The 24,442-nt window shown below is 33.0% G+C and overlaps 1 protein-coding gene across 1 annotated transcript in view; it reads left to right on the top strand.

Annotated features, from left to right (window-relative positions):
- Nucleotides 1–24,442, top strand: part of LOC124366875 (rho GTPase-activating protein 23-like) — a 36,373-nt gene that overhangs the window by 6,652 nt on the left and 5,279 nt on the right. Inside the window, 9 exon segments of the mRNA XM_046823475.1 lie at nucleotides 3,838–4,053; nucleotides 5,317–5,446; nucleotides 7,734–7,867; nucleotides 11,158–11,305; nucleotides 12,391–12,490; nucleotides 14,426–14,550; nucleotides 16,202–16,401; nucleotides 16,534–16,612; nucleotides 24,275–24,423. Of these exon segments, the coding sequence (XP_046679431.1) occupies nucleotides 3,838–4,053; nucleotides 5,317–5,446; nucleotides 7,734–7,867; nucleotides 11,158–11,305; nucleotides 12,391–12,490; nucleotides 14,426–14,550; nucleotides 16,202–16,401; nucleotides 16,534–16,612; nucleotides 24,275–24,423 (1,281 nt within the window).

Here is a 24,442-nt window from a genome sequence, read left to right as displayed (position 1 = left end):
GGTTTTTACCAGGACTGAATACTACAAAAGCTGTAGAAACTCTAGTTGGTAATGTTATTCATAATTTTGAGTATAAAACAAACATCATCTGCAACCTTAATTGATTTGTCTAAAGCCTTCGACAGCATACCTCATGAGTTACTTATAAGTAAACTTTATTGCTATGGTGTGCAAGGTAGTGAGTTGAATTTGTTGGTATCTTATTTGAAAAATAGAAAACAAATGGTTGTTCAGGGTTCTACTTCGTCTCTCATAAAAACAATTCAAATTGGTGTGCCACAAGGCTCAGTTTTAGGTCCTTTTTTATTTATCGTTGCAGTTAATGATTTTCCTTTCAATTTACCCTGTATGTCAGTTTTGTTTGCTGATGATACTACTCTTCTAAATCACCATAGTACACTTAATGGTTTAATAAAAATACAAGAAAATGCAATGAAGGTAGCAACTGAGTGGTTTCAGGCTAACAGGCTTGTTGTAAACAATAGCAAAACAGAAAATATATAATTTTTTCAATGGACCATGTAATTTACAAATGTTTTAAGCCTGTTAAACTATTAGGAATCTTTTTAGACAGTAGACTAAGCTGGGAAAGTCATATAGAAAATCTTTGTACTAAATTGGCGAGAGTAATTTTCCTATTGCGCAAATTGAAACTCTGCATCACCGAAGAAATGCTAATAACCTCCTACTATGCCTTTTTCCACTCCCACTTAGTCTATGGAATTTCTTTATGGGGAAATAGTTGCCATTCAAATAAAGTGTTTGTCTGGCAAAAAAAAGCAATAAGAATTATAAAAAATCTTAATGAAAGGGAATCTTGCCTGCAAGCTTTTAGGGATTTAAATATCATGACATTGCCCTGTTTGTATATATATTATTGTTTACTGGATGTAAAAGCAAATCTGCAAAGTTATACTGTTAGAGAAACCATACATACTTATAAAACTAGAAAAAAGTACATGTTAGAGCTGCCAAGGACCAGGCTTGAAAAAACAAAATGTAGTCATATCTATATGAAAATAAAACTATTTAATAAATTACCAAAAGGAGGATGGATTGTAAATATAAATAGGTTTAACCCTTTCAGTGCCAGGACATTCTCCCTAGTGCGCGTAGAAGAAGAGCCAGGCTATTATTGCCAATTTTTCAGCAGTTTGCAAAAACTGTCACAGTTTTGTTATTTATTTATGAAAATTGTTACTTTTTGTTTTGTTTTGCTCTAAACAATGTGCTTTAAATTAATACTGGAAAATAAATTTACTACAACGTGCATTAAAAATAATAAAACTAGAAAAACTTTTACTTACATACAATTTTATGATGAATTTTTTCAGTTTGGTGTAAATATATAAGGCCAGTAAAAAAAATCCTTGTTCACTAAATTGAGTATGTATTTGAACCTCCAGATACTTTTGAACACATACACAAAAAAGTTTTACATCTATCTTCAAAAAAAAAAGGTTTTATCATTGTTTTTAAAAAATAACGCGTATTCGGATTTTTCGCACATCTTGCGGTACTTTGGGATTATACCGTCCACACTAGTATGAAGAACACAAAAATAAAAATTTTAAGAAATAAACATTATAGAACGAAAAAACAACTCTTTAATTACAAAATTACAAACTTACAACGATTATCAATTGTTAATGGGGTCAGATTCCGTTATATGCCCCCAACGCTTAAACGTTTTTCAAATGAACTTATAAAACGATGTAATTAAGTAACAGAACTAATATTCCATTTATCAACAAGCATTTCCAGGTATTGTGATCGGTATTATTGTCGCTGTTATCTTATCTTTCTCGAGAATCCCGAATTACGGCAGGTCGCTTATCTTTCTCGAGAATCCCGATTACGGCACGTTATCTACTAGACCGCTCGACTTTGACCCTGTCTGAGGATGGGGAGGGGTTTTGCGATAAGACAATTCCTGTTTTATATTGACGAAATATTGTTTCTAAGCTAATCTAGTAATCAGTAGAATCAAAATGTCAAATAACGATTCATGTTTGGGGTGTGGTCGGTATAATTCCAAAGTACCCATCTTGCTAAACACTCTCCGTTTCACTATCACTCACAACAACATTACTATCGTCTTCTAACACTCTCCGTACAGTGTTTTCACTAAGAGGTGATGCAATAAGCTTCATTTGGTACTTTGGGATTATACCGACCACACCAGTATGAAGAACACAAAGATATAAATTTATAGAAACAAACATGATAGAACGAAAAAAAAACTCTATAATTACAAAAATTACAAACTTACAAGCATTTCCAGGTATTGTGATCGGTATTGTTGTCGCTGTTATCTTATCTTCCTCGAGAATTCCCGATTACGGCAGGCCGCGCGGCATCACATGATTTGCACGGTACATAATTGCCTTTCCATTACAATTCAATTTATATCTGATCAGCCCCTCTAGAATTTGACATTTTACTGATAGGTACTATCTCGAGGGATGTTTTTCTTTCGTTGACATCAGCGCGGGGCAGCACCGAAGGTGCTGTCGAAGCCCGCGCTGATGGGCCGGAGAGGCACTCGCATTTTGGGGTGGCGGAATGTGATCAAGAATAAAAACAAGTTTTTAGCGTTTTTTTTCAATAAAGAGTTTAGTTTTAGTTTGGTAATGTTTGTTTTTGTTGAATTTTTTGTGTTTGGAAGGTAAAACACGGGAAGTAGGCCTACAACAAAGCGACGCGACTCTGCAATCACGTTATCTACAATACCGCTCGACTTTGACCTCTGTCTGAGGATGGGGAGGGGTTTCCGATAAGACAATTCCTGTTTTATATTGACGAAATATTGTTTTACGCTAATCTAGTAATCAGTAGAAGCAAAAATGTCAAATAACGATTTCATGTCTGGGTGTGGTCGGTATAATCCCAAAGTACCCTTCATTTTGTAAAAATTTTACAACAATAAACGAAACAAACAAGTTAGCTCGGCGCAATCGGCGAAACTGCGTAGTTGGTTAGTAAACAACAGACGACAGCTGACTCAGACTAGCGACGTTCACAGCCACTTGATTTTTGTTTTATTTATAACATTAATGTAATGGAAATACATTCAACTGAATGTTTTCTATTAGTTTATATCTTTATAAATACAATTATAACAACATTTGGATTGTTTAGATATTTTTTTGTATTTTTTACGAATTATTTTAAAACACGTCCGTGTAGTCGGACGCTGGTCTTCTTGCACATTTTATGTACGTCCGTGTAGTCGGACGTTGGCACTGAAAGGGTTAAACGAGTTGTAAGCAAATGGCTTAAAGAAAAGGCATTTTACTCTGTGAATGAATATTTGGCCTGTGATATTAGTTCCTTAAGTTTATAATTTTGTCTAGTCATGTTTTAAGTTTTTTAAACCTTTATTTTATAGTTTGGAGATTTTATGTTTTAAACCACCTGACTTACATATTTTAAATATTTATATTGTTACATTTTTCATTGGGTTTTAATTGTGTGTGTTATTTGTGTTTCTTGTCCAGTCTGCGTTTTTTATATATATTTACCCTACAATGCTTTCTTATTTCTTAAATAATTTTATACAACCACTCTCTATTTATACCAATTATTAGTTTTGTAAGTTCCTATATCTTGCAACATTCCTGTTAATTTTAAAATAAGTCTCCAATTATAAAATTGTTAATTTTTTAAGTATTACTGCCCAATAATGTGACGAAGTCTATTGTAACTAATTATGTTACTTAATGACTAATAAAGACATCTTGAATCTTGAATCTTTGTTATTTCATTTTGTTATAAGAGTAAGAATTCCACGTAACAACCAGGTGCTGTGGCACTGATGTTGACACCTGCCCACAGGTGCATGATCTGCCCGACCACCACTACGAGACACTCAAGTACCTGTTGCTGCATCTCAAGAAGGTGGTGGAACACGCAGCCACCAACAAGATGGAGGCTCGGAACCTAGCCATCGTGTTCGGCCCCACCCTGGTGAGAGCGGCGGACGACAACATGGTCACCATGGTAACGGACATGAGCCATCAGTGTCGCATCGTCGAGACCCTCATACTGCACGTGAGTCACCACAGTATATTACGGTATATATTGTATAAGTATATTGGGAGTTTAACTTTGCGTTTTCATCTCTTTCTAGTTGTAGTTTTGTTTTTAATAAGAACTGATCCCATCAGGACACAAAATGTTTTTAAATTGTTTAGTTTACGTTGATGCAAATTACTTATCTTCATCTTTCTCAACACTTAATGTTTCATTAAAATTAAAATGGATATATTATATAATATATGTGTTATTCAGTTAACTATTAAATCAAATTAAATTTCTTCATTGTCAGAAGACTTACATATATATAAGACAATGTCAAAAAATAAACTTGTGATCAGAATTCCATGTACCCTTACCCAACTCAAGTCGTATCACAATGAAAAATTCATTGATTCTAGAACTTTGTAATTGTAAACTTGAATTTATTATAGCACAGTCTACGAGCTAATAAAGTAATTCGATTAAACAGTTTGACATACAAAAATATAAGACTTTGCTGTGCGACTAAAGTTACATTTTATGCCAACTAAGTCAATTTTATATTAATGAATGCTTTTATGCTCTTTAAAACAATTTACATCACATTTTACATGTAAAAAACGAGCATGGAACACATGCATGGATGTAAGTAATTCCAAGGATTGAAAAACTGTTTTACAGTGATCACTATGGCCTATCGGAAATAGACATATATACATTAAATTAAACTGTTAAACACTCTTATTACTCAAATATGCAATATAATCTATTTAAATGTGATTTTCATAATCAAAAGTTTGATTTATAAGATGACTTTCAAAAATTACTATTTACTAGTCCCTAGATTAGGGAAACAATTCAGGTCAACTATTAGTGCTAGACATGGGCGTATACAAGGGGATGGTTAGGGGGCTTAAGCCCTCCACGAAATTTAGAAAGACAAACATTGAAATTGTACCCAGTAATGTTTTAAGCTACAACACATTTATGAGGTCTTAAAGCTCATCGGTTTTGTGGGGAAAGATTTCCGAGCCCATATTTCAGAGGGTATTTTATATCTATTAAACCACCCAGTGTGTGTTGACCCCCCTCTCTGAAATAATTTTCTTTATACGCCACTGGTGCTAGACCTATGGTTAAGTATTTCATCCCTAAGATTTGTTATAATTATCTCAATTTAAGTTTTGTGGCGTTTCTATACATTAGCAACAATTCATTGTATATGTAAATAAAATTATAATTGAATTGAATTTTGAAGGAGAATTAAAAGGAGAGAACATTCTTGGCATGTTGCAGGTGGACTGGTGCTTTGGTGATGAGACCGTCGAGAGGTTGACACTGGAGGGTGTGGAGGGGGGAGGGGTGGAGCCTGACCCAGCAGTGGCCAATCACAATCTCCTGCTCGGCAACATACACAAAGTGGAGGGTGAGTAGACAGAACTGCTGAGAAAACGGGGAAAGTTCATTGGGAAGCAACCCTTAAAATTAACAAAATAAATCAAGGAAGAATTTGTTTATTTAAATTATTTTACAAGGGTCTGTATTTAGTTTGGTAGTTGATAGGAAAATCAGGCTTACCGTGAAAACTACCTTCTAGGATCCACTGATTGAAAGTACACGTATTTAGCAATTTTCGATTGGACTGCAATAACGCTGCTATGGTGGGAAGGGTTAATTCAATGTGAATATTGAGTTTAGCTCCCCACCTGATGAGACAATAAGAATAACTCTTCACCTAGATTGCACTGCATTTTGTAGTCTAGGTGTCTCTGATGTCGAAACGATGCAGAGTTTGTTTTGAGCTTCTTCGTCACCGACTATTTTTGGATCCCTTCAGACGAACATGAGTCCAGATTTCACAAATCAAGTCTGCAACAGCATCGGGTTTCAGATGCTGCACATAAGAGGAAGGTGAACTGGAGTTAACTCAACATTCCCTTGGACTGCAGTCTTTCTCAATCAGTAGAGAAAATTGTAGTTGTCTGTCCACAGGATAGAATATGTGTAAAGTACGTGTACTTTTATGTGTTCTTTAAAATCAGTGGACCCTAGAAGACAGTTTTCAACGTAAGCCTGGTGATTTTCATATCTTGGCTTTCAACCCTAATAATTCAAATCTTGTTTTAGTACATTTTAAAATTTATACTTTTATTGAGAGTTTTTAGTTTTGTTTAGGCCAGATATTTGTATAATGTGTTTATTAATTTGTTTAAAATATTAGTAAAAACAGTTTTTTCTGACCAAGTATTGATAAAAATAAAAAACTATGTTTTGAAATTACCTTCCTATTTGACATGAATTACTAGACATAGGCTATTAATTTTTTGTAGTATGACAATCATAAATACATTAATTTTTTATTAAAGTGACTAACGTTTTTTTGGGATATGTTTGAAGAGCATTAGATTTAAGTGTTTTATTGGGATTGTTGCATTGTGATATAAGCATGAAATTAATCAATTTATTGTTGTTTTTACCATTAATAACCTACTGTTGTGTGCTTCTTTGGTCGTTTATTTACCACAGTATTACTAACATTTTTTATTATTCTTATAATAGGATCAACACCTTTTTAAATTTAGTTAACTGGGAGTATTCATAATCTGTCTTGTCAGTTTTGAATTGGTGTTTATTCATATTGAATGCTTCATTGTAGTTAAATCGTTGTATTCAATATTTAAAGAAGACATAAGACGTTTAAATAAGTACCTTGTGTTGTTTTTTGTTCTTTTTTATTTTTACAATAATAAATATTTGAAATAACTTTAATGTAAAAAAGTAAAGTTGAAATTTTACTTTTTTGTGGTTGCCAAAAACAAAATAGTAAAAAAGATTGGAACTTGGATTATCATACAATATTTACATTATAACATTTAAATTTACCTAAATTTAACTCGGGCTTCTAAATTTTGGCTCATAATATCTTCAAACAAGCTTTTTAATTACAACGAAGCAGTAAACTAAAAAAAATTTCAAGCAGACTGAAGGTAAGATGTTTACAGAATTTTTTGTTTTTTATCACTTCTATTCATGTTCTTCCTGGGCATGTTGTGTCTTGCTTGAAAATTAATGCCTTGTGAGCATTTCCATTAAGTGACACTCTACAATTTTTGTTATTTCTATCTCCATTTATTGTTGTCGCATTGGTAATGCTGTTCACCTCATAGAATCGTATTTCAAAACAACTCTTACAAAAAAATTTGAAACATAATAAGTTTTTTGTTGTTGTTAAATCAGTTATTATTGAAGTTACTGTAACTAGTTAATTGTTTCAAAAAAGTATAAAATTAAAAAAGAGAGATTTATAGGTCTGAGTGCTATCATTTTAAAGTTTGTTAACATATTCTTTAATCCTTTTTTATCAGAATTTAGTTTATGTAAATAACAATCCTTATTATATAGATTTCAGCATGTTTATCATTTTTTTTTATCCTTTCTTATAATGTATTAAGGGCAAGGCCATCTCAAATTATATTATTGTACTTTTTCTGTAGGTATATTATTAATTCTTAACCTACCATTTTACGCTCTCAAATATTTGTGAATAAAAGGTGAAACGATCAAACAAAACAAAATTCTGGACGATTCCTCAGTGTTTTTACTAAAAGATGAGGGAATCCGGTGCTGTTTTGTTGGGAAGGAGGTGAACAGCGGGTATTGTAGTGTAGAAGTTGGCATCACTGTATCAATGTTGTGGCTGTCGTGGCATGCAGGCATGGGGAGGGAACTGTCGGCACGAGACATTGTGTCCTCCATCATTTGTGCAGCTAACCGCAAGATGATGAAGAGCAAGACGAGGAAGACGCACGCAGAAGACAACACGGACCACTCTGCCGAGAGCAAACAGGTTGGTAACAAAACAAGTTGATTGCTTATTACGAATGATAAAACATGTTTTTCCTTACGCAATTGTGTGTACATTTGTGTACTTCATGGTAGTGCATTATCATCTATGATAAGAAAATTTGGAATTGCAGAAATTAATATTATGATGATTTATAAAATATTTAACTTTAAATTAGAACATTTTCTATTCTTAACCTATACCAAAATTATACATTTCAGTTTTGTGTCGTAAAGAAAATAAGTACTTCACAAAGTATTGAAGTATATAGAAAATGTACAAGTTTTAAAATTCAGTATATAATAAAAAAAATAGTGAACAAAATTACACTCTACAAAGGCAACAATAATATTTTGCATTTAAATTGTTTATTTTCAAATGTGCAGAAAAATATAAATACCAAAATGATATATTTTAGTTTTGTCTCCTAAAAAATGTAATTGAAAGAAATTGCTATTTATAGTACTTTACATAAGTATTGAAGTATTTAGAAACTGTACAAGTTTAAAAATTCAGGGTATGATAAAAAAAGGAAACAGAATTACACATATGAATGCATCAATAATTATTTTCATTTGTATCTTTTATTTTCAAGTGTGCAGAAAAAATAAAAATACATTATCTCTGATTTGTTGAATATAAAAAGTGTATAAACACATAATGTGTATTTGTGAAACACTGATACACTATAAAAAGTTAGTGTACAATAAACAGTAGGGACACATTTTTCAAAGGTAAGTTTAAAAAAACTTTTAACACGTTCGCTACCACCATGTTAAGAAAAGTCGTATACCCACAGACCAACAGGCTCAAATATGAGCCGCACGGTGTCTTCCCGTGCACCGGCGTCCCAAATATGCGCCGCTCGGGGCACCTCAAATAGACTGACGTCCCATATTTGCGCCGCTGTTTGCATGCCACTATTATTGCCATGAAAAATCACTGGTCTATTTTAGAGGCTTGATACTTTTGTATTGGTCTATGGGGATGTCTGGCTCACATGTGGGACGCTTGGTCTCTGGATATCTTAAAAATTACGTCCTATCATGGCCTATCATGCCAACTTGTTATAACCAGTGGCACAATAATTAGACTATGAATATGTGAGCACTTAAATATAATGTAGCGTGGAACATTCTGAATATAAGTGTAAATTTAATAACTTATTTAATAAATGTTCACTTATTTTGTTAAATAGTTATGACATATGGGTTAACAGTCATGTATTATGTCTTGTAGAGTAAAAAGAACCCCATTTATGTTTTTGTACCTTGAAATAAAATAAACTTTATTTCTACTTAATTTTCTTATATTTTACTTTTTTAATTTCTAAACTTAAAATTATTGTAGGCCTACAGCCTATTAAGATATGTATAATAATACATTCAATGAACTTGTATTTATGACTCTGTTGATTGAGCTTTTGTACCATGAATTAAAATACTATCATAATAAGATATGCATGTTTGATTGAAACTTACCCTAAAACCTTCAGTAATTGAGCAAATAAATAGTGGCTCATATATGGAACGCTTGGTCTATGTTAAGATTTTGATGCTATAGACCGAGCGTCCCACATATGCGCCGCCGTAAAAATTACGCAAATCAGCAATATATCAAATAAGAACAGTACAGACGTACATTTTAGGTTATTTTGTTGAATTATAGCTCAATTCAACAATATTTTATCCTTGGTCTGTGGTTAGTCTCACACCAATCATTCTCGGTCTGTGTAGAACAACCACATTTTGTAACGTTGGTCTGTTACGGTGACCCGAGCGGCGCAAATATGCGCCGCCTGGTAGCGAACGTGTTAATCTAACCTTGAAAAATAATTTGTAATGTAGATACCAAATACATATTTTTACACAATAAACTATAGTATATAAATCATGTTTAGAAATGAGAGATTAAAAACAGTTCATGCAGAAAATAATTAATTATTTCATTGCAATTAAACAAACCGTGATATTATTGCAGTTAAAAATTAATAAAAGAAAAAAATAATATTAAATATTACATTATAGTGTGAAAAATATGAAACTGGTCTATGTCATGCTACCCATTTAATAGAATTAAAACCAAATTTACGCTAGTTAAATTAAAAAGTACACCTTTTCAGTATTTTTGTTTATCAGACCATAAACAGTACGATACCACACTGGATCAATTTTTGAAAGGGATTTTATGTTTTTTACTGTTTCATCAGTATTTTTTTTTTTATAAAGTTAGATTTAAGTAAAACAAACTGTTATGAAAATCTACAATGCTTTAACTTATAAAATGTATAAACAACAGGGTAATTTAAAACACAGTCAATACAAAAGAAGTGGGTCATATTATAGTCAGAAAATATATGTAATATATTTTAGTCCATTTAATTATTTTTGGGATTTGGTCCTAAACACAGTTTTCTAACCCTTTGAATGCCAACGTCCGATTTTAACGTGTGTTCGGGAAAAAATCACTAAAAATCGAAAAACTAATATTATATTAAATTGTTTGTGAAGAACTGTTCTTTTCAAAATAAATTGTTATAGTACCTTCAGATCAATTGACTTTAACGAAAATCAATCTAGAACTCACATATAAACATTTTTTGTTGACATGGCTACCGGAAACAATGTGACATTAGTTTCTTAAATGTTGTATAACTCACTCATTATTGAAGATAATGATATACATTTATCAAGATTTATAGACAATTGAATACTCTTTCCAGTGATATTATGGACAAAAAAAGATCAGATTTGTTTGGTAATGATAATTAGGTTGAAAAATTAAATTTAAATTAATTCTGGGATTTTTTGACGCAAGTCCATTTTTGATATTCCTAAATTTAATTTTATGGTAATTATATTATTTTAAGGCAGATTTTTTAAAGAAAATTGCAAAAAAGTATGTTGACAGCTTATTAAATAATGAAACTGTGAATTTTTTATTGAAACCTTGCAAAATGCCTTCAAAAGGGCTGGCACTTTTAGGTGCACCCACTAGAAAAATACCTGGCACTTTTCAGTACGCCCACTCAATAAATACTTGGCACTCAAAGGGTTAAGAAAATATCCCAAAATTGCACACAGGATTATAGAAGCTTGTAAACCAGAACAGACCTGATGGCAAGAAACCATTTCAGTGAGTTACACTTAGAACATTGCATTTCTAGACAAAAAAAGGAGTGATTATGTAACTGTCCATCACAAATTGCCATCGGTACTGTCTCCGTTCACAAGCTTCTCTGTAATAATAATAATATAGTAGACAGTGGGCACTAACACGCAGGTGTTGTACAGAGACTGGAAATGAAGAGCAAGCAACAGCACCGCAAGGAGAGGCTAGCCTCAACGGAGGATGCGAGTAGTACAGAGGCCGGCCACCCCGGTGGTCTGCCTGCCGCGAGTCTGCCTGCGGCCCCTCAGCCTACCAGCCTACCCGACAACGGTGAGTCTTAACGAGTCATTCCAAGTTTCTTCCTTTCACAATTTACTTACCTTTGAACCTGGAAATGTTGTTCAAGTAACTGCATAAATGCGATTGACACCAAAAGTCTCGGTTTGTGTTTTACCGATTAAATCATTATGGACATTTAAATTATACGTCAATCGAAAGCACATGAGTAGTTTTTTAGATTTAGTGGTCTTTGATTTTCATAAATCCTGTTTCTAGTTCCTAATATGTATGGATTTCTGAGATGTGATTTTGTCGTTAACTTCTGTGCAGAAGACATTGTTATTTGTAGACAAATTATTTGTTCAAAAGTTTTGTTTATTCCTATGGAGCAAAGTTCTATCATTCATTCTTGATCGTAATACTTCAGAATGGGTGATCCTTGTAGATCAATCTCTGACACTTGTGACTTTTTAATGGACTCTGACGCAGCTGACTTTGTTAAGTCGGAAGTAGAAGTTGTATTTTGCTTTGTTTTTTGTTAATTTTGAAGTAAAAAAACTTATTTTTACACTCTTCTACATCAACCAGCTTCAGAAAAAGATTTAAAAAAACACATTAATTTTTTTTGTTATCCTTATTTTATTGCACCTTAAAATGGGTAAAAATTTACCATTTTTTCTGGAAAAATAAAAAAAATTATTAGTTACCATTTTATTCTGAATCTCTTAACACTATATATTTATATGTTCAAAATTAAATTTCTTACAATTAGGCTATTTTGGTTTTTTTAAATACTTTATATATTATTATGATGCAGATACTTTTATGTAATGAATTTCTTCACATCTCAGATAATAAATATAGTATATACTGTAAAATATTTTTTTACTTTAAAGTTATTTAATTGTTTTTTGATTCTTAATAATAAAAACTATTATTATACAGCCTTTTATACATACACTACATATAAGATTTATTTTGAAATTTTTAAAGGGACCCTGTAAAACCTACAAAAATCAGTTTTTAGTATTTCTGGTAGACACTTAATGAGTTAGAGCACTATAATCACCAGGGTGCTGATTAATGACATAAAATAAGTGCTGACTTGATCACCAAATTTACAATTGTGTCGGCAGTGGCTGCAAGCGAGGAGCAGGCGGTGCGGCCGCAGTTGGATGACGGAACGATACGCACTTACGCAGGACTGTCTGCTACTACGCAAGAAAGGATACGACGGTAAGTAAGCCACCGTATTTTAGTATAATTCCTCGATGTGAAAATAACTGCCGTTTTCAAAGGCCAATGTAACGAAATCAAGAAGTGATAGTGAAAAGTCAAGTACAGTTGATTCCTCTATAATCCGGCCACATCGGTACCATACCCTCGAGTAGATTACGAAACGGCTAAATGAACCGTAGGTATTCTGTAAATGTAAAATAGCGCTCTATAATTACATACTTACTTACTTACTGCCGGGGCGTAACAAATCTCAGTCGATTCTTTGCCTCGTCTATGAGCCTCTTCCACGCCACCCTGTCTTCCGCCAGATCCACAGACCCTCCACACCGGGTCACATCTTCGACCACTTGATCGCACCCATCTTATCTTTGGCCTACCCAAAGGGCGCCTTCCTGCCGGTACCGCCTGGTAGACCTCTTTTAACCTTGTGCCCTCCTGTCTCCGATGTACATGTCCTAGCCAGCTAATTCTCTTTGCCTTCACCAACGCCACAATATCAGGATCTTGGTATACATTGCGTAATTCTCTATTTTTTCTTATTCGCCACACCCCTATACTATTCTATAATTACATACCTTTATGTAAAATGTCAACTATTAAGATGGTTTTAACAATTTAGTGGCGATTACTCAAAAAGTGCTGTTGTGTTTCTCTTGTTGAATCATAATGTTATTGCATTCACAGATATTGTATTATAAATGTGGTAAATGAACAAGCATACATCAGAAATATAACATAATAAACAGAAACTAAACAGAAAAGTTGATTCGTATTGATTTTGCCATGAACCATTCTATGAATGATTCATTTCAATCATTGGATTGGTCAAACCATCCAAGGCCTTATGAGAGGGAAATCTACTGCATAACAAAAATTATTTTTAGTTTGTGATTACGTTTGATATATAGTTACAGTGTCAGATAAATCGTCAAGAGTTTACAATGTAATGTATTATTTAGTAGCTGTTTTCTGATCGGATCAACAATCCCTTATTCTTAGGTTTATGCAACCCAGTGCCATGATTATCAACAAATATTTCCCGTTCATATCACATTGAAAATCTGTAAAACGATTTTTTTTAAATCTTATGATGTTTTTGATTTGCTGTTTGAACCCATCTTCAGTTTAAAAAATATTTAACCCTGGAGCTGGCAGTTATTTTTGAGTGTTTTGTTCTCGTACTTTTAAAATGTTGTAAGAAAATATGTTTTTTACTACAAACCTATATGTGTAATACATTAATTTCAGGAAAATGTGGAGATAGTTATGGCATAAAAAACATACATAAAGCATTTTATGTCACTGACATCACTGTTGCTGAAACAGCAAATCAAATTTTAACACTGAAATCAGCAATTCTTATATTTGAAATGGTATACAAATACTGATGGTAGTGTTGACTTATGTACTATATGAACTATCAAAACACATCAGTTTCAGATCGACATTATAATGTCAATTGTGACTCATAAATTGATTTAGATCGACATTTTAATGCATATTGCTACTCAAAAATCGATTTAGATAAACATTATAATGTCGATTACCTCTCATAAATTGATTCAGATGGATATTATAATTTCGATTTTCACTCATAAATCTAATCAGATTTACATTTATAATGTCAATTATCACTCGTGAATTGATTCAAATCGACATTGTAATGTAGATTGCCTCTCGTAAATCGATTCTAATCAACATAATTTCGGTTGCCACTCATAAATCGACCCAGATCGACATTATAATGTTCATTTCCACTCAAATCAATTCAGATCGACATTATAAAGTGGATTGCCAGTTCAGGGTTAGTATGCATTACTGTTGCTGTCAGTTTTACTTCACCAGTAAAAGAATAGTGAAAATGAAAATAAGAAATACATTTGTCATAGTAGACCTATCACTTAACAATACTGTATATCCTGTATGTTGCAGATTTGAACTGGAGACGAAAGCTATGCTGCACAGAGATTCGGCGAGGATACGACGTCTAGAGCCAGACTCCGAGAGAGAGCAAAGCAAGCGAGAGCTGGAGATGGATGACCACACCAACCCATCAGGTTTCTATCCATCCGTTGCAGTGTGTTGTCTTTATGATGGCTTGTTTCAGTCTTTGTGAAATTCTTTAAACATGTATAAGGTTTAAAGTAAGCCTCCTTAGATCAGATACAATTTCTGCCAGGTAGAAAGTTGTGTATGTTTTGTGTTTACCAAAACTGACATGGCCATAAGTTATAATCCCTGAATGGTCAGATATACTAATATTTTTTTACAACTTTAGGTTAGGTTTGAATTAATAGGCTGAAAGCCGGGGATTGTTACCAGTTGATAGGAAAATCAGCAGACTTACCTTGAAAACTACCTTCTAGGGTCCACAGATTGAAAGAACACATAAAAATACACATATTTTACACACAATTAGAAATGTTTGATTGCACTGTAATCTTTCTCAGCCAGTAGAGAGCATTCTAATTGTTTGTTCACTTTGGGTTGCAGAATCATTGTGGGAAGCAGTGTTGCCAATTCACTTTTTACAGACACTGTTATCACTTTATAACTGTTGACACTGTATTGAGTACTATATTAAATATCTATGAAAACTGTTAGCTTGAAGGATTTCTTGACTTAAGTTACCCATTGGTATGTTAAACTTTTTTTCCAATTTTATATTTGTTTGATTTTGCATCATTATTCTGGAATCGCAACGGATAAGTTTCAACGGCAGATTATCTTTGTCAATTGTGTAAAATTTAATTTCTTATATTTTTTTATAGGCACATAACTAAATCAAGAAAAGCTCTAGATTTGCTTCCATGTATACAAAACTGTTTTTATTAAATTGTTCTGTGTAATTTTTTAATGTATATTGTGAAAATAGAATACTTGCTTTTTGTTAACAATCACATAAGTGTGCTTCAGTAAAGTGACATTTTAACATATTAAACATGTTAGGTTAGTTTTGTAATAACAATTATAGAATTCCTTAGTGACTTAAAAACATTTAGTACAAGCTTTTTATGCATTTTCTGTGTTTGTTCAGTAATGAAAACTTTTTTTAGTTAAATACGTTGTAACATATTTTTTAACAATTTAAAGCTGGTGGTCAAAAACTTCAAGGATTTTTGAAGCTGATTTCTATCAGAACAACTAGAGTCTGATAATATATCAGTCTTGAAAGAAAGAACTGATGAATGGTTTGCTAAGGTGATTAAACCTTCTAATTACAATTGGCTTTCTTAACTCATGTTTTCTTAAACTTTCCCAGCAATTCTTTTGTTTGATTAGGAGTCATATTTTCAAGTTGAAATTAATTTTAGACCAACTGTTTTATATTTAGTAGTCATGGGTTTATCAACTTTTAAAAAGTTGAAAAAGAGTTTTATATTTCAAGCAATTATTTAATGTCGATGATTTTGCAGATAAACTAAATTGTTATTTGTGTGTACAAGGTAAGTGGCAATTTCAAGGATTTGCATCGCATGCTGGGATACCGTGGGAGAATGTTTTGGGTGCATTTTGTTAAATAACTTGTTATTTTTTGAATTGGGTTTTGTATCTTCCACCGACCAAAATGGAATCGAAATACTGTGTTGTGCGTTGGACGGCTGGATAGGGAGATTCTATTTAATTTGGGTGGCAAAAAATTGTTTTATTAACAGTCAGCTACTAATAAAAATATCACTATTCTAAAAGGTTCTGTATTCTGTGCAGCTATCGTGAAGAAGATAGCAGAGTCGGGTCGACCGGTGAAACCTCTGGCGATAGTCCCCCCCTCTACTGGGCGGGGCCGGCACAAGGAGGAAGGAGGGGCAGGGGCACTGCGGCGGGGCTCGTCGGCGGAGAACGTCAACCTACCGACAGAGAAACAAGCCAACGGGAACCTCAAGCGGTTCAAGTCTGGAAAGGAGCAGGTTAGGATTTGTCGAGTATTAGGTCTAATAAATTCGGTCACAGTAACCTGCAAGGTTTCTTCGTGCATTAGATTTTATGATTCCTCTCACAACAACGTCTTGCTGAAGTGACCTTGGTTGTTTATGTCTCAGGGGGAGCCAGGTCTTGGACGTTGTGGCTCTCTGGACTCCCTCCATGACCTGACAACCGTCAGAGCGACCGCCCAGCCATGTCTCTGACGAAGGTAATTATGTCAATAACTATTTCCGCCATTATATAAAAAAACCTCTCTAAATTCTTGTGTTGATTTACATTTGTAAAACATATTTAAAACTAGGTTTGTGTGAAATATACACTAAAATATGCTCTCTGCCCAGTATTGCCAACTTAATTGTTGTTACCAAGGTAGCTTTTTTAAATATTTAAATTCTGTGTAAATTCGGCTACACTTTTAATTTCTGAAAATTAAATATATATTCTTGAGTAAGTAATGATCCAGTAGTCCTAATCAGTGATATGGGTATAAAAATTAATTTAAATTTTCAGATTATAATTTTATTATTGTTGTTACAAAACATTCCTCACTGTGACAGTGCAGTGGAACAGAAAATAGTTTAAGATTTCTAGTGCTAGTGCTTTGTGTGAACTACATATTACATGTAGTCATTCGCAATGATGGGCTTAAATAATAATATCGCATCTTGATCTTATAATCCATCTCTTAACAAAACAGTGAAAGTTAACATTATTTACATTAATAATATAGTGAAGTGTACTTATTGAAGTCTTTACAATTAATTTTATTGTTAAGGTAAAATAATAGGATTTAAATCTCACACATATGAAAACATTTGCTACAGTTTGAGCAAGTTTCTAATTACTTTGAAACATGCTTTTTGTCCTCTAGGTCAAATTTTAATTTAACATGATTGTGTCCTGTCTTAAACTCATAATATTTAGCTTTATTTAGCTTATTATATCAGAATTCTTGGTCTTTAGATATTAAAAAAAAAAACTTGTATAAATTGTTTAAATACAGTTCAAGACCAAATCAGTATATTAATTATAAAACCACAAATCAAACATTAAATTAGTTATCTTTAGAATTGTTGATTACAAATTCATCTGCATCAGGCAGAAGTACTTTAATATAATTTAGTGAAATCCCTAAATAAATATACCATTTAGAATATTTGTTTATAATTTTTCAGTGCATTTCAAAAACCATGTTTTATATGAAAAGAGTGATATGGATCCATTTATAAGAATTCACTGTTTACACAGTTTAGTCAACTCGTATTGCGAGTCACTGTGAAAATGCCCATACAATGTTGCTTATCAGGATAAAGTTATACTTATTTTTTGGCATCAGTTTTGTTTGCTTTCACGCTTTGTTTTAATCTCTACTGCCATCTCTGTCGCTTTTTATTTCTCTCTTGACTGATGTCAGTTTTTGTTAGCCGCAAAGTGAGCACTTGAGATCTGCAGTAACGTAACGTAACGTAAAGACAGAAGAGACGTTGTAAATGTGTTGTCTGGGTGTGTAGGGAGACGACGGGGACGTATATTTGCTCCTGGTTTCCACTTTGACTACGCGGAGCAGCCCCCTTGGCGCCACTAGCCCCAGGTAGCCCCCTCCCCCTGCGGACTCCTGGCTTTCAGACTAATATGTACATAATTTTGTTTGAATGCTTTTCTTTCCATAATCAAAACAATAACCGAGTTTCTGAGTGTGGTTTGAGTTTGGTTTTAACGAGTGAACTTTGCCTCCAGTAATGCTTGAGTATTGCGGCATCCATTAAAAACCGGCTCCGTCCGAAAATTCTGCGTATGATCGGCTGTGTGGAGATAAAAACGAGCTATGAACTCTGACTTAAAAATATTTTTTTGTGAGCCTTCGTTGAGATGGCTTTGGCCAAAAGTTTGTTCAGAGTGAACCTGGCTAATTCTTATCTTTAAATACTGTTAAAAATTATTACTTATATTATTGCGTGTTATTTTTTCTATTGTGAAACGTATCAATATTTTTTATTTTGTTTACTTAAAGGTGTCATTTAATTTTCAAGGATAGAACTCTAAACGTGTTAGAGTTTGAAAGCAACAATGAAGAGGATCTTAAGCTGCGTTTTAAATTTGAACGTGAAACTTCAACAATTTGTAGCTCTAACTCCTCCATCCCTCTCTTCTATTGTCCCTTGTTGTAGCTACACGTCCAGGATAGCCAGGATACTCTCAAAGCCAGTACTTTCTTTTTAAAGTACCAGTTCGTTACTGGATTTTCTATCCATTTGAAATAACCTTCAATAATTATAAAACTAATATGCATAAATATGAACAAACAATAAAGTCCTTTAATTATAGATACAGTTGTAAACTTTGTAAAAATTCTAAGATTGAGTAATATAGATGAACGAGACTAAAAATTTCAAGTACAATCTGATCATGGTGCATTAGCTAGAAGAAACAACCAATGGTGGTGATGAACACGTCAAGGCCTTATCAACTTGATAAAACATGATTGCACCACAAGCAATTACTAGCAAAATTTATAAAAATTAAACAATCATGACAAAAACAATGTAAAACCAGAAGCAGTAGTTCAATATGACATCATAATCAAAGCATGAATAAACATTGAACAAACAATCATGATACGATGGTGAAAAACATGTCAAGACCTTATCAACCTGACGAAGCATGATTATTGCACCAAAAAAAGTAATTGATAAAAATTGAACAATCATAAGGTGAACAATACAAAACTAGAAGCAGTAGTACAATATGACATCAAAATCAAAGAATGAATAAATTGAACCAATATTTATGGCATGGTTGTGATTAAACATGTCAAGGCCTTATCAACTTGACGAAGTATGATAATTGCGTAACAAGCAAAGTAAATTAATAAAAATTGAATTACCACGATGAGATCAATTGATAACTCAGGGAGCAGAAAAACCATGTCATAGGTAAAGGTAGAATCAGCGAGCACAAATGATTAATGCACGACAAGATAAAAAGTAATTTTTTATAACTGCGTAAATTAAAATTTACAATAATTAAAAAAAGAGTTTATCTAGAAATAATTTATTTAATTTCAGCAATGTATGGCTTTCTCAATTTTATTTTATACTTTTCAGCTTAAACTCCATTTTTCCTGAGCGCAAATTGCTGTCTTATCCCCCGATATTCCGGGCACGCAGCCATGCTATCAGTTCTACGATTGCCGATCCCTAATGATTTTCGTAGATCTAGGTTCAGATCCGGTTTTGCTGGAATCAAGATTAGGTGAATCCGATTGTCCGAAGATTCAATCCGCCCAATCTTGAGCGGACGTGGGTTCCCACGTAACACAGCCAGGAGTGCGCACTAACGCCCAGACCGTCGCATGCACTCACCCCCCTCCCACTCCTCCTAACAGTTAACTCGACCTGTATGGTGTGCCTAACCTTCATCTCATCAATCAGGCATTATCTTCTCGTAATCAACAGATTTTAACATTAATCTAGAAATACTGTTTCCTTTTATTCCATTAAATATGACATTGTTGTTTTCTTGTAATAACTCAACTGTTTGTAGCACGATATTGTTTTATATATTTATGGTTATATACAATGAGTCACGATTTATCTGGCTGGTTATCTATCAATTTTCTTAACTTCTCTGTTCCTGAACTGTTTTCATATCTTTTGTTTATGTATAGAGTGTGACATTTTATCTCAAAAACAGAGCAACTAGGACCAATGATTTAAACATATTTTATTGACGTAAGTCATCATAAAAAATTTGAATTAATATTTCTTTAAGTGTACAAGCAAGCGTGTTGAATAAACGCTTGTTTCAATATTTGTACAAGAGTCAAATCAGATTTTCTAGTATTTTTTTTTTAGTAAATGAAGTTAGTATATTTTGTTAGTATAGTTGTTAATCCTTATAAAACCATTTTTCTAAAAAGTAATGTCTAAATTTGTTTTTAATAAAATGATGGTCAACACTTGAAGTGGAACATAAACAATTTTAAATTACATCTTCTTGGGATCTTTAACTATATAAATTCATAAACTAGTGTTAAAATACGAGACATATCCAGAAATTGAGTATAATGAGACTCTCATAGCCAGAGAAATCTTTTTCTGACATATTGGCTACATTGTCGTGTAGCCTGATTCCTCCCCTCCGCAACGAGACCGGTTCGAGGTCAGTATGCTGAGAACTGTCGATACAACAATAAACTTTGTGAAAAATGTCAATACAATCTCCCACCAAGTACGAAATATGCAGTGTCGTTCATTATCGCGTTTGAAAGGAAAAATTCTGGTTGAGGTTTATAATGGTGGACCATTCGAGGTCAAACTAACAGTATTCTGCTGTCATGTAAATTTATTACAAACCACGTTTTATTTAACAAGTCTCATATGATTCAAATTGTGTGTATTAAACATTAGCGAGTCCTTTTTAGCGGATCAGTACAACGTGGGGAAGTGAACTCGGTGGCCCAATATTGATTTTTCCACCCCTTTCGAGTTTTCCACCTCAAGTGTTGGCAATGACAGATTTACCAATAGGCTCACTAGGCCGGGACAAATGCTGTATGACATGAATGTTAAAGAAGTTGTAAGGGAATTGTTGTCAAAAGAAGCAAGAAAATAATGTGTTGTGACTTCCAAATGTGACACATTCATGATTTTCTTTCAAAGTGCTTCAAGTTCAATAAAAGTATCTTTAATAGGTATGAACAAATTTACGATTTTTGTCACGTCCTGGTAGAACACCATTTACAAAATTCACAAACGACTTTTTAGGAGTGGGTGGGAAACACAAATATTTTCTAGCCTAAGGGGCTAACAAATTCAAATCCCCCACTGAGAGAGCTGATCAGGACATATAGATTTGTTTTCTCCAAAATTCAAATTGAACTTTTATTTATAATTTTTTGTGTCCAAGTTTTAAAACCTAATCTCGTAATCCCAAAAAAAGTTCCATCGATCATATATTATGATGCAAAAATAATTTTGTGACAAAAACACGAGAGAGTTTCCATTCATTCATTTTTCAATCATGTGCAACTCTATTCAACCCTCTTCCTCACAGCTGTTTCAGTGTTTTCATGTGAATGAGTGCTCGATTTGTTTATTCATTGCACCTAATATCATTTATTCACTGCTTGGACTTCAATATTGTTTTTGTTTTGAAAATACTTCCTATACGCGTCATTTCAATTGATCTGCCCCTTTTTCCTTCTTAATACGCAATGAACTTTTTTTATAAATTAAAAATAAACATTAATTAATTCCGAGTAAAATCAAAAAAGTACCTCATTCATGGCAAGAGTACCATGGTGTATCTATTTTAAATAATATGTTACAGTTTGTTTACTTCCAAAATATTTACTGTCTATTTTATCTTGTTCTTTAAAATAATGGATTGTCACACTAACTTCTTGAATACAGAATTTTAAACTACATTAGGATACTGAGTAAAAGTTTAAAGTAAAATAAATGTGCCAATGAAACAATAAAAAGCGTTCTGCTTCATTTAAGCACATGGAAAGAATGTCCCACATACGTTTTGTTACGTTTACGTCTGTTGACTATTGTTATCGGTTAATGCAAACTAGAGGTTCCCTTAGTATTTCATAAATGTTTTTGTTGTATTATTTTAAAAAGCAGATAAACTTTATTTATGCACTACTTTTTTGTTTCTAAGAACAGGGTTTTTTGCTCAAAGTTTTACCAGGTGGAAATCAAGTTATTTGATTTTGTTTGTCTCAAATGTTTTCTATACTTGCACTTCTTTCAACTCAGGTTCTGTTAGTGTTTTTAATAATGGTTTGTGGCATGGGTCATTAAGTGTTTTGCACTTTTGTCTTGATGTATACTTTGTCATCAACAGGGACTGCAAAATTTGTAACGTCCCAACAGTTTCGATACGGTTACCAACGTGGAAAATCGAGTTGTTGCTTGTGTCCGGCACATGTGCTGACCAATCAAGACATGTTGTTACCCGTCAGACAGATTAAATTATACCTGCACGTGTTTTTGTAACAAACTTAGAGTAGCATAGTTACGTTGGTCTAAAAATTCTAAAACGTATGTTTAAAAAAAATTAACAGTTGAGGTCTAAGCCCTCTTTTTATTAATATTTACTGTAATTCACTCAGAAGTTATAGGTCACAATAATCTCTGCCTTTAAAATATATATATTTTTTTTTTTTTTCGTTAAAAGATTGTACAAAGTATTTAATTTTATCTCATTCTTGTTTGCTACGATTTTTTACATCTGTTGTAGTGCAGACTGTTATAAAATTCCATAGTACATTAACGGAACAAAGTAGTTAATACATTTTTAAAAATATGTTCTATGTAAAAAGCTATGCGGCTTTTTAAAGAAATTTCTAAACGTATGATCAAATAGGGTAAACTAGAATTTGCTGAATTTTCCGATCATTTACTTGTCTTACAACAAATTACAGCGCCTTCACTAAAGTTGCGACTAATACTTGTTTTACTAAAAAATTCAAAGAGCAACAATTGGTAATTTATATATATCTAAGATGCTTTTTTAATCTAGTATACAATTAATTTATTTCGTGTAAAGTGTAAAAGTAATTTTTTCAATTATTTAAATGGATACACAAATCAACAGAACGTGTTCTAGCTTTAGTTGTGATTTGTTTGTGACCAAAGGCCTGTAAAATAGGTAATTTAGGATTTAAAAAAAATATAAAAAAAGTTTTTAAACTGTGTAAAGAGTATTTTAAGAAACAGGAAGGGTATTAATGTTTCCTGTGCATTGATTGGTATGTTTTTGTTAATTTTGTTATGGTTTGTGCTATGTTTTATGAGTATGCCTTTAAAGTGATCTTATCAAACTCAGAGCAAATCTTGTTTGCACAGAAAAGTATGAGTGTCTCAATGTTGTAAGAAAATTGTTCTTGAAAGATTTTGGCTATTTTCACAGGTAACTTTTCTTATTTTATTTTATTTTTCCAATTGTTGGTGAGTAGTTTGAAGACTGAACTCTCACAAATCAGCCGCCCTCATCTTTCAGCTCACTTGTTTTTGCTTTGATGGTCCTGACTATTTGGCAGAAGTGACTAAAGGTTGTAAAAGACCTTTGTTGTAGTGTGCAGAGACTAAGTTTGCAAGATTACAAACTTTGAGAAAGGAAAAATTTTATAAAGTTGTTATTTATGTTTTACCAGGAGTTTACTGAAATGAATACAAATGTTTTCCTATGATGGTCAGAACTGCTGGTAAAAACCAAAATTGGTTTAGAATTTTTTTTTTTAGAAAAAAATTGTTGATTTTATTCGTTAGAGATTGTTTTTTATTCAGATGGTGGCGTTTGTCTGAGATTAAAAAATACATTTTTATCGTTTTATCACAATCATCTGGTCATCTTGTTCAGCCATTTCGAATTGACATGATCTCTCCCTTCTTATATTTCAGACCTTTGTGTATAGACCTTCATAACGATATTCAAAGTATCACAAACTCTGCACACTACCATGTAAAATTCCAAGTTCAGAAGTTCAAAGTCTTGTTCTCTTCATCATCTCAAAATTCTCAGATGGTGATCTATCAAGTAAAACACAAAATTTAACCTTGTTCTTCTAAACATGATGTTTCTAAATCCATCTTTCACCTAGCTTGCAGGTAAAGAAATTTATCTTCCAGGAATCCTCTGATTGAATATAGGTAATGATTCAAGCAACTATTTAACTCTGTCTGAGTGATAATTGTTGAGTGACCGTGACAGAAAATTAGGTCATGATTTGATCCGCCTTTTACAAAAAGCAGTATAATTTTTCTCAAATCTTCCTGTCATTTTTGTTTTGTTTTATAATGTAGCGACGCAATGTTTCAACTCTGTGACATTTTTATTGCTCAGGTGGTGATCTACTAGTCAGCCTCACCTCAACATTCGACGCCAAGCTGCGCTCACTCCTGTCCACGGGGGCCACCGAGCGCACTCCTTCCCCCGCCCCCTCTCATCACCTCTTCTCTGACCCTAGCCTCCACAAAGCTTCTGACAAGGAGGTAATTCGAGTTTGCAAGA

Source organism: Homalodisca vitripennis, chromosome 7, assembly GCF_021130785.1.
Source record: "Homalodisca vitripennis isolate AUS2020 chromosome 7, UT_GWSS_2.1, whole genome shotgun sequence".
NCBI lineage: Eukaryota > Metazoa > Arthropoda > Insecta > Hemiptera > Cicadellidae > Homalodisca > Homalodisca vitripennis.
This window is presented reverse-complemented; position numbering and strand designations above follow the sequence as displayed.